Source organism: Peromyscus leucopus, chromosome 8a (genome assembly GCF_004664715.2).
Source record: "Peromyscus leucopus breed LL Stock chromosome 8a, UCI_PerLeu_2.1, whole genome shotgun sequence".
Taxonomy (NCBI): domain Eukaryota; kingdom Metazoa; phylum Chordata; class Mammalia; order Rodentia; family Cricetidae; genus Peromyscus; species Peromyscus leucopus.
The window spans coordinates 56,933,625-56,949,441 of NC_051085.1; the positions used below are offsets into that span (position 1 = coordinate 56,933,625).

Here is a 15,817-nt window from a genome sequence, read left to right on the forward strand (position 1 = left end):
GACATCAATTTTTGACTGGCACAAGCTCAAATCTAACCACACACGTGTGCACTTCCCCCATCCAGAACTCTCTTACATTAAAGCAGGACATAATACCCCTAAGAGAAGTGTACATTCTCCACCTAGGGAAAGAAAGCTCCGTATAGCTGAAGAGTCAGGACCACAGGGAAGAATCTAAACAAACAGGCATTTCAAGGTTTTCCTGCTCATTACTGTATCACAGTCAGTTTATTTCAGTTGTGCTTTCTCTCAGCTACTATTTTTCACGTCTAAGCATTCCATACACACATTTTTTCTTGTTTGTTTTTGAAGGTTCTTATTTCATGTAAAGCTTACATCAAATTGATCTGTAAGGTTTTTCCTCATTAATGTGTCTTTTGTTATAGGTGCTTCAGCTGTGAACCTAGCAATACATGAGGAAGAGTCATCCTTTCCTATGATATTCTTTTAGCTAAATTACGACATGGGAGACAAAGCTTAACATATAAAATATGTTAAGTATATCTAATAGCAAGTTTATCAGCATCTGTGAACAAAGCATCATCAATCTGTGGATGTTAGTAAATATAAAGACGTGATGGCTGCAGATAGATGCCAAAACATAGTGAGCAAAGCGTTGTATGTACAAAGAATCTATGTAGGTTTTGTACAATCCCATTTTGCTTTGTTCTTTTACCTTGAATGGACTTCGTTAATTGGATGTAGGAGCTTTGGCATCGTCTTTAATGCTAACTAATGTTGTAGTTTGGATAAAGTTCTGCTTATCACATTGAGTCACAAAACAGTAATTTTAAGGAAGGTCTTCCAAGGCATGTGGGTCTGTCTAGTCCCTCCCCCTACCACATGACAAGGTAAATTGAATCCATCAGCAGCATTTTGTACCAGGTGCAACTTCTGGGTGGTCTTTAAGAAGGACTCTAATTAGAATGCATTTTAATGATGCAAAATTTTTTTTCACAGCCTGCTGAAATGAGTGTGGGAGGTTGGCCACGGAGAGTTTCAGTTACCATCCTATTGACAGCAGGAGAAAACCTTTCCTAGCTACAGCTGTTGCTGAGACTTCAGCCATGATTTACTCACAAATACACATTGTTCATAGCATTCTATTATTTTCCCTAATATCTAGAATTCAAGGTGGTGCCATGGATTAATAAGTGTAATTTATCACTCTTGTCCATAGCATTCAATGTTGGCAAAATATGCTGTCAATTCTGCTTCATTTTTGTGAAAATAAGGGAAGACAAGCTTTAATAGGATTTCATAGTTTGGTTGTGTGATTCCACGCTAATTCAGTATGCTTGGGTGCAAAATTATTAGTAATATAATACTTTCACATTGGGTATTAAGATAGGAATGGATTTCTGTCTATCAAGATTAACTGAAAAATTCAAGACCAGGTTGTGAAACATAACAATGTTTTAAAGACCACCGTGTCTGATGAAATCTCCCAAGAGAAATGAATGTAATTCAATGAATGTGAAAAAAGGAATAGTTGATGCAACAACATTTGAGCATAAAGCCACTGTGAAATCTTTAATCTACCTTAGAAGAAGGGAGACAAAACATTTGCTGAGGTAGTGGAAAAGATAGAGAAAATGTAAAGAATAAGTTGCAAAGATGACATAATTAAAAATAAGTCAAAGCTAGAGTAAAGGAAAATATGATAATGAACAGTCTCAAAGGATGAAATCAGAGTAGAAGCCAGCAAGAAAGCTAAAGGCCATTGCTCCAATGAAGTAGTGATACACTAATTTGTATTTCTTGCTTACAAAGAATGTGCTTTTCAAGAGAGCTTTGGTAGCAGGTATTATTATGAACTTAAGTGAAAAATCAATCAGCAACAATACTGGTAATAAAAATGGGGTACCCACCTTCATTTTGGTCTTTTAATATATGGAAAAGCAGACATTGGCATCCAGGGTTACTTATGACACAGATGTATATTTTACCTTCAAGGGACAGAGATTCTGTCAGTTGACAACATTTCATCTTCCTTTGCCAGGCAGCAGACAAATAATGTTGTTGTTGTTGTTGCTTTGTTTTGTTTTGTTAACTGTTTAAAATAACCTTTGTTTTATGCCATTTTATACCATGACAATGTATGAAATTTAGTCATAGCCTTGCTAGAACACATCCTTTTTATTATGTTTCATGATTTACCCTTAGAAGTTATACAGGGAGAGTGGGAAATTCTTTGGGTGTGTTTTCTATTCAAGGGTCATTAAGATCAGAGGATTTCAGAGGAGAGAAAAACTTAGATATATCCTATAATAGAAGGATTTGCTTGTAACTTTCTACTGACCAGCTTTTTCCTCCAAAGTTTGAGAAAACAAAAATTCTATTACTTAGCTGATAAGCCACTTTGCTTTTTCATACACAACACAATAATGGAAAGAAACCTTTAATCTATTCTCATTCAGCCAACAAAATATTTAATTTGGAAGCCTAACGAAGATCTTTGTCACAGAGAGCAATGGTGATTTCCAGTCACTCTGTGGAGATTATAAAACCAAGAGGCAGGACAGGGTCTGAGGAGATGACTCTTGGTAAGAGCAGTTGTGGTTCAAGTATGAGGGCCAGACTTCAGATTCCAGCATTCATGTAAGATGCTGAGGACGGAAAGCCATGCCATCCATCCAGTGCTGTGGAGACTGAGGATGAAGGATCACTGGGATGTGCTGCATGCTAGTCTAGATAAATCAGTGAAGAACACTGTCTACAAAAAGGAATGATCGATATAGACACCTAGAATTAGCTCTAGTGTCTGCTCACAGACATCACCACACATGTGTAAATATTACACACACATGTACAAAAAAGCAGTACAATGAACAGATGACACAAAGTAATAATGATGCTATTAAATAGTTAAATTTCTGCTAATTTTTATATGCTTAAATATACCATTTTTTGAATATTTAAATGATATAACTTGATTTAGCACTTTAAAGGAAAGATAGAGGAAATTGTACTACTTTAATGTTTTCCCTTTGCTCAAATTTACAAACCAAAACAAGTTAATATCTACACGTGTGTGTGTGTGTGTGTGTGTGTGTGTGTGTGTGTGTGTGTGTGTTTGCCCATGCATGTGTGTGTGTATCCAAAATTTATTTATTTATTCTCATTAGTTGTTGGGACTCAGAAAGTAACTAAGTAATTACATACAGACCAAATAAAGCAGAAATAAAAAGAGTATTCATTTCTTTTTTCTTTTTTCACCATTGACCCTGTTTCTTAAAGTGTCATTGTATTAGTCAGGGTTCTCTAAAGGAACATAACTGATAGAATGAATATAAGTATGAGAAAGGGATTTATTAGATTGGCTCATGCAGTATGGTTCAGCTAGTCCTACACTACCTGTTTCATGCTGGGGAGGTCAAGAACCTAGTAGTTGTTTAGTTCACAAAGCTGGATGTCTCAGCAGGCCCAATCTAGTGCTGAAGGCCTAGAAGATTCCTGGAGAGCTCCTGGTTTTCAGTAGACATTGGAAGACAGCAGTAGCTGGTTTTAACATTGTCAATGGAATGTCTCAGTGACAAGACAGATGAGTTTGGCAAAAGGAGTAAAGGCAAGCAGGCAAAACCAAGATTCCTTCTTCCATGTCCTTGTCTGGGCTGCCGCTTGGAAGGGACTGCCATCTTTTAGTGCAGGTCTTCCTGCTTTAAATAACTGGGTCAATCAAGCTCCTCCCAGAATATCCCATAGCTGTGTTTTAGTTGATTCCAGATGCAATCCAGTAGAGAACTAAGATTAGCCATCAAAAGTCCACCCTTTGTCAACTGGATACACCATTGCATCTCCTTATTCAGAAGAGGTCTCTCCACTTTTCTGTCAAGCATGGAAGACCAATGAATTTCTTGATTATTTTCCCTCTGTTGCCCTTCTTTGACTATGAAGTAAGTTCCTTGGTCAGAAGTAATGCCGTGTATAATAATACCACAATGGTGGGTAGGTATTCTCTAAGTCTATGGGTGGTAGTTTGGGCAGAATAATTATATGTGGGAAAGGCAAATCCACGATCAGAACAAGTATCTATTCTTGTAAAGAAGAGGGGTTGTCCTTTCTATGACAAAAGTGATCCCTTGTAGACAACTAATACCAGGTTGCAGGCTGGTCACCCCCAGTACTGGTGCCATGCTGGAGCTTACCGTTGATCTCTGATGCTGATAGCTGACCTGGGACTCAGCTGTAGCCAGACAGACACGGTGGAAGGAGGGAATAACCTTGAGCAAGTTGCCCTCTGATTGCCCCACACGTGATTTGGCGCTCTCCTCCGAAGCTTGGCATATTGACTTCCATCCTTTCGTTCTTACGCTGTGCCAGTGAGATGTGCTTCTTGTAGACAGCAAAAAGATGTTTTTTTTTTTTCTTTTTTACTCCAATCAGGTAGTCTGTGCTTTTTAATTGCTGAGTTAAGACAGTTTACATTTAGGATTATTAATTGAGAGGGGTTTGCTTCTGGTAAGTTTGTGTGCATGGTGTCCTCTGAGCTTGTTCTTTTTGCCCTGCCCTAATTTTATAACCATTTACTTGGTTACTGAATTGGTCATGATTTATTCTTTCCTAGTTCTTTTTGGTCATGTGTTTCTCTTATAATATCTATTCTTTTTTATTCTCTCATGTTTGGGACTACCTTTCTTCTTCCCCTGTGTATCATATGTTAGTATTTTTTGCTTACTGGTCATGGATTGTGTTAGTTTGTGTTTATTTTGGAATGTCTTCTCTCATTTTTCCCCCCTTTAAATAGTTGTTTATTGGCAGTGGGCTGGAAGGGATGGCAGAATTAGCATTCACAGACAACACCACACACCAGTCATGAGGGCAGCATAAGAGTGTTGGAAAAGAGCCTGAAGGCTCCCTCTTCAATAGCAAGTGGGTAGGCAGAGGGCTGGAGTGTGGATGGGGCAGCCTTAGGTCACCTCTGCTTAGTAGGCATGGTTAGAGACGAAGAGAGATTCACTGGCTGCGGATCCAGACTGACCACTTGGGGTATACTTTCCTTGACAAGCAAGGCTGTTGGCCTGGGCTCGTTTGATGTATTCCTCCTGGGCAGCCTTCAGGTTCTCCTTTTTCCCACCCCAGGCCTTCAGAGCAGAGGCCTGCAGGGCTCGACCATAAGAGAAAGTCAAGGCCCATGGCTTCACCAGTGGGCACTTGTTGATAGCATTGAGGTTGATGGACGCCTCTTCCTCACTCTGCCCTCCAGACAGGAAAGTGACCCCAGGAACAGCAGGGGGCACTGTGCGGCGCAGCGCTGTGACAGTTGCCATGGCAATCTCCTCATTGGAACATTTCTGGGTACAGGCCTGGCCTGGGGTGACCATGTTGGGCTTCAGCAATGTGCCTTCCAGATAGATATGGTGGTCACTCAGAGCCTTGTAGACAGCAGCCAGTACCTTCTCAGTTACATACTGACAGCGCTTTAAGTCATGGTCCCCATCAGGAAGGATTTCAGGCTCCACAATGGGTACAATGCCATTCTGCTGGCAGATGCTGGCATAACGGGCCAGAACATTGGCATTTTCCATGATAGCAAGGGCTGAGGGAGTATGTTCCCCAATCTTTAGCACACAACGCCACTTAGCAAAGTCAGCTCCATCCTTCTTATACTGGGCACAGCGTTCAGCCAGCCCATCCAGCCCTTGGGTGGTGGTCTCGCCATTGGTTCCCGCCAGGGGTACCACGCCTTTATCTACCTTAATGCCCACAACACCGCCTTTGGACTTGATAACTTGGGGGAAGGGACATCCATCATCCGTCTTCTGGTACAGTGTCTCGTGGAAGAGGATCACCCCCCCAATGCAGGAATTCACACGGTCGTCGGCAGTCAGCAGCAGCTGGCGGTAGAAGCGCCGATTCTCTTCCGTGTTCTCAGCGCCAATGGACTGCAGCCGCTTGGCAATGCTTGCGGTGGACTCATCTGCAGCCAGGATGCCCTTGCCCGGAGCCACAATTCTACGAGCGATGTCAGCCAGCTCCTTCTTCTGCTCCGGGGTCAGTGCTGGGTATGGGTAGTGCATGGCGCCCGTGGCAGCACATTCCTTTCCTAACTCTCTCTGTTGCTGGGTGTTGCCCGGATGACAGCGGGGTTGTTCATTAGCCCCTGGGGGAAAGGAGAAGGCCACAGCCAGGGACAGGCGGGTCATGTTGAAGCTGGACACATCTGGCCTGTGCATTGCCATGGGTCACCTTGCCTGGCCCAGGAGGGGGTGGATCTGCCGGGTACGGCGGCGGTGCGTAAGCCAAAGGACTGAGGACCGAATGCGGCTAGAGTCACCAGAACCCCGTTCTGCTGTGCGTTCCAAAAGAACGTAGTCTATTCAGCTGAGGTGGGGGTGGGGTGGGGGGGGCCGTCTTTTCTCAATTTTTAACGATAAGCATTTTGGATATAGTTGTCTTGGTTGGCAGTTAATCATTTTCAAGTCTTTAAATGTTTTTCTGGATTTTGGGATTTCTGTTTAGAGGTCTGATGTTCTGGCGTGTTTTCCTTTGTATATGACTGGTATATGTTTCTTGCAGGTTTTAATATTGTTTCTTTGTGTTGTACTTTGAACACCTTGGCTACAATGTGTCACAGAGTGATTCTATCATGCCATGTTTGCTTGGGTTCTAACATGTTCCTGTCCTTGGATGTCCATTTTATCCCTGGATATGGGAAACTTCCACATATCTTTCAGTTTTACCTCTGTTCCTTCTTGTATGCCATGGATTTTTAGGTTTGATTTGTTAATTTTTTTTAAAAAGACATTACTTTTATTTGTGTGTGTGTGTGTGTGTGTGTGTGTGTGTGTGTGTGAAAGAGAGAGACAGAGAGACAGAGACACACACACACACACACAGAGAGAGACAGAGAGAGAGACAGAGAGAGAGGGAGAGACAGAGAGAGAGGGAGAGCCAAATGTGTTCTGATACCAATGAAAGCCAGAAGAGGTCTTGGATTCTGGGAAATGGAGTTACAGGCAGTTGTCAGGGTTTGACGTAGATGCTAGATTCTGAATTTTGGCCTCTGGAAGAGCAGCCAAATGCTCTTATCTGCTCGAGCCCTAGATTTGTTCTCTTGATTATGTCCCATATTTCTTGGGTGTTGTAGTTATGCTTGTTTATATTTTTGCATTATATCTTTATATAGCTTTTTCTCAACTTTATCTTCCACCCTTAATCATTTTTAATTGTACTTGATCTAGTGATTTTGTGATGCATTCTATTCTGTTCTTTGATTGTTTAATTTCCAATATTTCCCCCTTTATTTCATAATCAGTTTCTTTGACTAATTTTTCACGCATAATGCTGGTATTATTTTAAAATTGTTTATTTTTATCTTATGAGTATGTGTTAGTACCTGTATGTATATATGTGTACAGCATACAAGCCTGGTGCCCATAGAGTCTAGAAGAGGGCACTGGATTTCCCACAACTGATGTTACAGTTGGTTGTGAGCTACCATGAGGGTGCTGGGAATGGAATCTAGGTCTTCTGCAAGAAAAACAAGTTCTCTTCAGCTGATCTCACCTACATGCTGAATTAATCAACTTCTTTCATTGGCTTATTTATTTCTATTTCAAAGTCATTGATTGCTTTTAAATGTAGAATTTGTTCTTCAGCATTTATATCATTTTACTATCTTTGAACTTAGTAATTTGGCACCATAATCTCTTGGAGACTTTAAGATGTCTTGCTTTTCATGTTTGTAGTGTTTTTATACTGTAATTTGTGTACAAATTGGGATAGACATCTCTTCCAGTTTTATTTGGGAAATCTTCTTAGTGTGTAGTCTACACTAGTGGTGGCACATGCCTTTAATCCCAGCACTCGGGAGGCAGAGCCAGGTGGATCTCTGTGAGTTCAAGGCCAGCCTGGGCTACCAGCTGAGTTCCGGGAAAGGCGCAAAGCTACACAGAGAAACCCTGTCTCGAAAAATAAAACAAAACAAAACAAAACAAAGATAAATCTCTAGTATAACTCAGAGAGGAGAAAACAAACTACTATAACATCAAGAACATTATGCTAAATGATATAGACACACTTAAAATCAGTTAAACCAATTAATACATGACCTATGTCATTAGGAAAGAAAATGTCAAAATGTAGAGTATGTTATGACATGAAACATTTCTTTGGCTAAATGTATAAAACTTAGTTAAATAAAGGAAGGGACAGATAAAGGTGAAAAACAAATAACAATTAAAGTTAAATAAAGTGAAGGAAAACTAAAGAATAAGGAATAATCTGATGACGAGGAAAAGAAAAAAGAAAGAGATTAAAAATTTGGATTGTTCTATAAAGGAATAATGTGTAAAGAAAATTAGATAAATATAAGAAGAGGAATACAAAAATAAAAATATGAAGCTTAAAAAATTAAGATGAAACTGAAATACTACAAAAAGTATAGCAAAAAGAAAAGAATGTAAAACAATGGTAAAAACAACACAGATATTCTGGGGACTTATCATCTAATGTTGTTGGTTGTTTTATTCTTTACTTTTTGTTTTTTTGGGGGGTCCCCCACCCAGCTCTCAAATAAATTCATATGTAGGCTTATTCTTCTTTAAGAACGCTTGGCCTTAGTTTCTTGTTTCTAGCCAGCTTTTCTTAAATTATCCCATTTATCTTTTGCCTCTGGGCTTTTATCTTTCTCTATTTCTGTACATCTTTCTTTACTTCTTTCTCCATGGCTTGCTGTGTAGCTAGGTGGCTGGCCCCTGGAGTCCTCCTCCTTCTCTTGCTCCTAGGTCCCCTTTTCTCTCTTTTTCTCCTTCTGTTTATTCTCTTTGCCTGTCAGCTCCACCTATCATTTTTCCTGCCTTGCTATTGGCCATTCAATAGACCAATCAGGTGTTTTAGACAGGCAAGTAACAAAGCTTGATGGAATTAAACAAATGAAACATAAAATAATGCAACACATCTTTGTATCATTAAAACAGATATTTCACACCATAAACAAATGTAACAAGTCTTAAAATAATATTCTACAACAGTCTATTATGGGATTCTTTCTGATGGGAAGAGGTGGTGCGGGGTCATTTATCTTTCTTACCTTTTATGCTGATGCTGAGCCTGGACAAGTGTCAGATGTCTGACAGATCTGTTTGCACTTTAGTAACTGCTCTCCTTTGTTTACTGGGTGTTTCCATTTGCCACACTTCAGCTTCTCATTCTGTAGAACAGGAGGGTTTTAACAGTCCTTGGGTGGTTAATGTTCTAGCAAGGAGGAGTCTCCTGAGTGCATTGGGAGTTGAGGGGGAAGCAAATGTACCACTAAGATCTGTACAGGTAGACCAGTTTCTGTACTTGGAAAACCCTCTCAGCAGATAACACCCCATTGTCAGGAAGATGTTCTAGGTGTGAAGTACTCAGCTGCATCTTCAGAATTCTCAGTTGCTGTAGAAGTGAACTCCATGACAGGTGGTCCACTTTCTCCATAGGAAGAAACATGCCTAATACTGTAAATTTATCCAAGAACCCATGGTTGGGAAGCTTACAGGCTTCAAGTGTGACTCTACTACTATTATTCTGCTAAATGCACATAGTATCAAACAGTCATCTAAATTTGCATCCTTCTACCTATAGATTAGTGCAGTTCCCAGATCTCATCAGGGAAGTTTCTTTATATAGTAGATGGTGGTTACCACAGAAACTTAAAATTGGTCCAAGTACAAAGACTATGTCAGTGGAGTGTGCTGGCTAGTCTTATGTCAACTTGATGCAAGCTAGAGTTATCTGAAAGATGGGAAACTCAATTGAGAAAATGCCTCCATAAGATTCAGATACAAGGTGTTTTCTTAACTAGTGATTGATGGAGAGGGTTCATCCCATTGTGGGTGGTACCATCCCTGTGCTGGTGGCCCTGGATTCTATAAGAAAGCAGGCTGAGCAAGCCATTGGGAACAAGCCAGTAAGCAGCACCTCTCCATGGCCTCTGTGTCAGCTCCTGCCTCTAGGTTCCTGCCCTGTCTGAGTTCTGATCCTGACTTCCTTCAATCATGAATATGGAAGTGTAAGCCAAATAACTACCCCCCCCCACTTGCTTTTTGGTCATGGTGTTTTATCACAGCAATGGTAACCCTAATTAAAACAGGGATGTTCAGTCACAAATAGACAAGTATATCAATCACACTTACTTCCCAAGGCTCAGGGCCATCATGGAAGAGAGGATGGAAAGATTTTGAGCGTCAGAGGTCTAAGAGAACTGGGGCAAAACAGCATCTTCTGGACATGACAGGATTGCTGCATTCATGGACTCACAGCATCTGTGTACGGACTCACAGCATCTGTGTTGGTGGATTGCTGCATTCATGGACTCACAGCATCTGTGTTGGTGGTTACTGGAGAAGGGAGAGTCACTTTTCTTCAATGATGTTGCACAAATTGGAATTGGGGGATTAAAAAAAAAGACACAAAGTTAGGGTGATAAGGAGGTGAGAGCGGATCTGGAAGACTCAAGGAGAGGAGGGAGGTGAATGTGATAAAAATTTATCGATGAAATACTCAAAGATTAATAAACTAAAATACTTACAGCTCATAAGACGATGAGTGCTTCTACTCTCCACTCCAGCCCTTTTTTAAAATTTGAGGTATGTTATGCTTTGCCTTGATTTACTAAATGTCCCAGTTTCCTTTTTATTGCTGTGATAAAGAACATGATCAAAAGGAATTTGGAGAAGAAAAGGGTTTAAGGGTTTATTTCATCTTACAACTCTCAGATCACAGTCCATCACTGAAGAAACTCAGGTCAGGAACTCAAGGCAAGAATGTGGAGGTAGAAACTAAACTAGAGATCATGGAGGGGTGCTGCTTACTGGCTTGCTCCCCATGGCTTGCTCAGCCTGCTTTCTTACGTAAGCTAGGACCACCTGCTCAGGGGTGACTCTGCCCACGGTGGGTTGAGCCCTCATATCAATAATTACTCAAGAAAATGCACCACAGACTTGCCTGCAAGTCAATCTAATATGATAATTTTCTCTATTGAAAAATTCTCTCTTCCCAGATGTCCCTAGCTTGTGTCAAATTGACAAAAAACTAACCAGCACACTGTTTTTTCTTAAGTTGCCTGTGTTTCTAATCTAAACTCTTACTTTTGAGAGAACAAGAACTGAGGATAAACCATTATTTGGTAAAAGGAGCAGATGTTTAAATGTTTTGGCCTGTGCATTGGGTAAATAGAAGCTGCTAACTTTTTTTTTCCTAAGTATAGAGGGACGCTTCATTCTATAAAGATCAGTTTTGCTTCAAAATGAAACAGACTTACAAATCAATAGGTAGATACAGACCTATTTCCACAGTCTTTCTCACTGATGTGGTAGCTATGAAATTCAACATTCTTTCATATTTTGTCAAGCTTGTTTACATTATTTAAATTTCTATTATGTTGACTCCTCAGAGTAGATATTTCTCATTCTATATTTGTTAAAAACCTTCCTGCTTTCACTGAACTAGTGCCTAACTATGATTTACTTTTTATTTTTTAGTATTTGTAAAAAAAAAAAAACTGACTTCCTATGCTTATGATGCTTCTGATTATTGGCCATCATCTGTCTGTGTGAAATATTCTCTTGGGCAGGGGAGATAGAGTTCAGCTAGTAAAGTTCCTGTTGTACAATCACAGGGACCTGAGTTCTGTCCCCAGAACTCACATACAAAGCTGGGAGTGGGGTGGTGGCAGTTAGTATAATCCCATTGCTGGAGAAGCAAAGAAAAGGGGGTCTTCCGGGCTCACCGGCCAGTCAGTCAAGTCTGATTGGTAAATTCCAGGCCAAGTGAGAAACTCTTAACTCACACACCGAAGTGACAGCCTCTGAGGAACAACACCTGAAGCTGACAGACCCCGACCCTCATATAAACACACACAAATGAATATGAATTTCCCCTCTATGAGTACACATTCATTTATTCTCTCTCTCCCTCTCTCCTCCTCCTCTGTCTCTCTTTAAACTCTCATAAGGTAAGGACATTTTTACCATTCTTCATCTCCACTACTTAGAAGAGTATCTGGTACATAGTAAGTGCTAAAAGAATTGTTGTAATAAATAACTATTACATAATTTGAAATGTATTCTACAAGAAAATTAATTAGAAAAAGGTTTAAAAATGCCTTTGAGGTTGAAAAATCTATTAATACACTTTCTCATAGTGAGAATTACTTGAATAAAATGTTTTGGAATGATTTAAAGACTTAAAAGTGAATTTATCATATTTGTACTGTGTTTTAAACAGGGAATATTTGTATTCTTCTGTATGTATCTATCTAGTTTGACCAGCACCATTTGTTGAATATGCTATATCAGTATATATTTTTTTGGTTTCCTTAACAAAAATCAGGTGTTCTTAGGTGTGTGGATTTATATCTGGGTCTTCAATTTGATGCCATTGATCAGTGTGTCTCTTTTTGTGCCAATACCATGCTGTTTTTATTACTATTGCTTTGTAGTATAGTTTGAAGCTGGGAAATGGAGACATCTCTAGCAGTTCATTTATTATTTGGGGTCATTTTAGCTATCTTAAGTTTTTTGTTTTTGTGTTTCCATATGAAGGTGAAAATTATTCTTTCAATTTCTGTGAAGAATTGTGTTGGAATTTTGGTGGGAATCTCAGTGGATCTGTAGACTGTTCTTTGGAAGGATGGCCATTTTCAATATTAGTCACACCCAGTAGTGAGTTGTTCAGTTTCCGTGAGTTTATAAGCCTGCTGTTTCTGTTGTTGTTGACATCTATCTTTAATCCATGGTAGTCAGATAAGATGCAGGGTGTTATTTTAATTTTCTTGTATCTGTTGAGACTTTGCTTTGTGTCCAAATATGTGGTCAATTTTGGAGAAAGTTCTATGAGCTGCTGAGAAGCTTTTGTGTTTGGGTGAGATGTTCTATAAATATCTGTTAGATTAATTTGGTTTGTAATGTCATTTAACTGTAGAATTTATCTGTTCAGTTTTTGTCTGCATGATCTGTCTAGGGAGTAGGGTGTTGAAGTCATTGACTTTCACTGTGTGAGGGTTGATTTATGATTTTAGCTGTAGTAATGTTTCTTTTATGAGCATGGGTGCCCTTTAGTGCATAGATGTTAAAAATTACAATATTCTCTTGGTGGATTTTTCCTTTGATTATGTAGTATTCTTTCCTATTTCTTCTGATTAGCTTTGTTTGGAAATCTATTTTGTCAGATATTAAAATGGCTACACTGGCTTACTTCTTGGGTGCATTTGCTTGGAATATCCTTTTGCATCCTTTTACCTGAGGTGATGTCTATCTTTGCTGTTAAGGTGTATTTCCTGGATGCAACAATAGAAGGGTGGATTCTGTTTTCAAATCCATTCTGTTAGTCTGTGCCTTTTTATTGGAGCTTAGAGCCAGGTGGGAAATCCAAGCAGAGATAATAGGAAGGAGAAAAGCGAGGTCAGAGGGGACACTGAGAACCACTGGGGAAGCAAGATGTAATGGGACGCAGGTAAAGCCACAGAACAGGTGGTGATACATATAGATAAATAGAAATGGGTTAAGTTGTAAGAGCTAGTTAATAATGAGCCTGAGCCATAGACCAAACAGTTTGTAATTAAAATAAGCCTCTGAGTAATTATTTTATAAGTGGTTGTGGGATCGTGGGTGGGAGAGATTCATTAGGACCACAGGGCTGGATGGGACAAAGAAACTTCTGTCTACAGTGGGTGGGGTCCTGCAAGTAGGTTGCATCAAGACAAAGAAGAATCTGGAGAGACAGTGATGAAAGGGCTAGTGGGATGCTGTGTCAGAACCAAGAGTTGGAGTCCCAGCGAATGGAGCTGAGGTGGGAGAAGGAACATATGTAAGTCACCAGGCCGAGGGTGAGAATAGACAGGTTGTAATGGAGGACAGGAAGGATAGTGTGAATCACCTATTTGAGTCCCTGCCAGGTGTGGCCACTGGGGATTCTGGGTAGAGAGTATTTCTAGGTATTGGAGGCTGACATGAAGGACTGGGGAAGAGTAGTACGGGGTGCCGAAAGGGTCCACAGGGAAGGAAGGCTGCGTCCACAGCAAGGTTTGGAGTGCCCTGGGGATGGTGGCAGGGTGCGAGCCCAGGATCCTGCAAGCAGGCGGCTCTAGGGCTGGGGATGAGATGGAAGAGCTTGTAATGGTGGACAGGAGGGAGAGAAGGAATTGCCTACTTGAGCCCCAGCCCATTATGGCCACTCAGGTCCCAGATAGAGAATGTTTCTCCTTATGGACAGATGACTCAAAGGGATTAGAAGAAGGAGCAAGCCTGCATCCACCAGGGGGGTCCTTGGAGTCCACAGGGACTAGAGGCAGGGTGGAAGGAAAAGTCTACTTGCTGCAGGGCTAAGGATGAGGCTGGAGACATTAGTGATGGAGGGCAGGGAAGGAGAGTGGAAATTGCCTACCTGAATCCAGGTCTGGTGTTTCTAGCTTGTCACGGCTGACACAGAAGGATGGAAGGAAGAAAGCTGGGTCTGCTGCAAGGTTTGGTGGAGTCCCCAGGGAATGGGGGTAGGAAGGGAGGAGAGGCTCCTGTAAGTAGTGTGCTACAGGGCTGCCAATGAAACCAGAGAGATAGCGACAGACGACAGGAAGCAGAGAGGAGATAGCCTGCCTGAGTCCAGGCCCATTGTGGCTACTGGTTCTATGCAGAAAGTCTAATTTTGCCAGTTTTGATTTGGAGTTGCTCTATGTAGTTCAGGCTTGCCATGAACTACTAATCTTGCTGCCTTGGCCTCTTCAATACTTGTTATCCCCAGCAACATAAAGATTTTAATGTTGAGATATAGAAAACAATATTTAAAAGCTCTGTCTGTTTCATCATAATTTGAAAAGTCTATGTACCATGCCAGCTTACAGGGGCCACTTTTTATTAAGTATTCTGAGAGTCCTCTTACAGACTGTCCTTTGATTATTTTGCTCAGTAATGACTAACTTAATAATAAGCTGCAAATAACAACTAATTTAATAGACTGCAACCCCCCAGCATTGGCACTAGTCAGGGTATTAGTTGATATTGTCTCATCAATAACAACATCAGGGTGGGCGATTACTGATTTTGGAGTTCTGACCTTTTCAATTGCCCACTTCTCACATAGTCAAGAGGGATTACACAGACTTCCACCCCAGCTGTGCCTGGACACAGTAAAGCTTCCCCAGTCTCAAGATGTAGAGGCTTATTTTTTAAAGAACCAGCAATTGTAAAGTCATTTTGAATATATTTGGCACCATGATCATCCTTATAGTCCTTATTATCATTTTCTCCTTTATCTCCCCATTTGAAAATAATAGAGACACAGCACCACTAAGCCATGAAAATGAAAGGGGGAATTTGCATTCCTTTCTCCTGAGACCTCTTTCAGGAAAGTGGGAAATCTTACAGCTGGAGTGCAAATAATTGTTGGCTCCAGGGATCTACAGACCAAGGACTGTGTAAGAATGCTCAATGGGAATTAACTCTAGGGTCCTTCCCATGCAGGGTGAGCAATCCACAGCTCTTTCTTTTCAGAGATTCCTGTGGCATGCTTCTAGAAATTGCTTTGACTCTTCTCCCAGGCCATCTTCTAACACCCTGTTCCTTCTGGGCCTCGTTCACAGCTTTCCTGTATGGAAACCTGAACAAAACCTCCCAGGAGCAATTGCTCAGCTTTATCAGACCTGTGAGCAAGCAACACCGAGGACAGACATTTCACACCTCACCCTTTTAAGCGTCTAACTTTATACAAAGCCAACATATTGTTAAGCTTTTTCGTGAACAGTGTAAGCATCCTAGTACCGCCATTATCAGCATTTTCCAAAATCCTCGTCTAAGGGAACAGTTATCCACTATCACAGGAATGAGAATAAATTTATTTT

The 15,817-nt window shown here is 40.7% G+C and overlaps 1 protein-coding gene across 1 annotated transcript; it reads right to left on the reverse strand.

Moving 5' to 3' along the window:
* Positions 1-3,293: 3,293 nt before the first annotated feature.
* On the reverse strand, positions 3,294-6,254 carry LOC114691320 (fructose-bisphosphate aldolase A-like). The gene has a single exon (XM_037200401.1). It carries the CDS (start codon positions 6,180-6,182, stop codon positions 4,926-4,928), a length of 1,257 nt encoding a protein of 418 aa, XP_037056296.1. The 5' UTR covers positions 6,183-6,254; the 3' UTR covers positions 3,294-4,925.
* Positions 6,255-15,817: the final 9,563 nt, after the last annotated feature.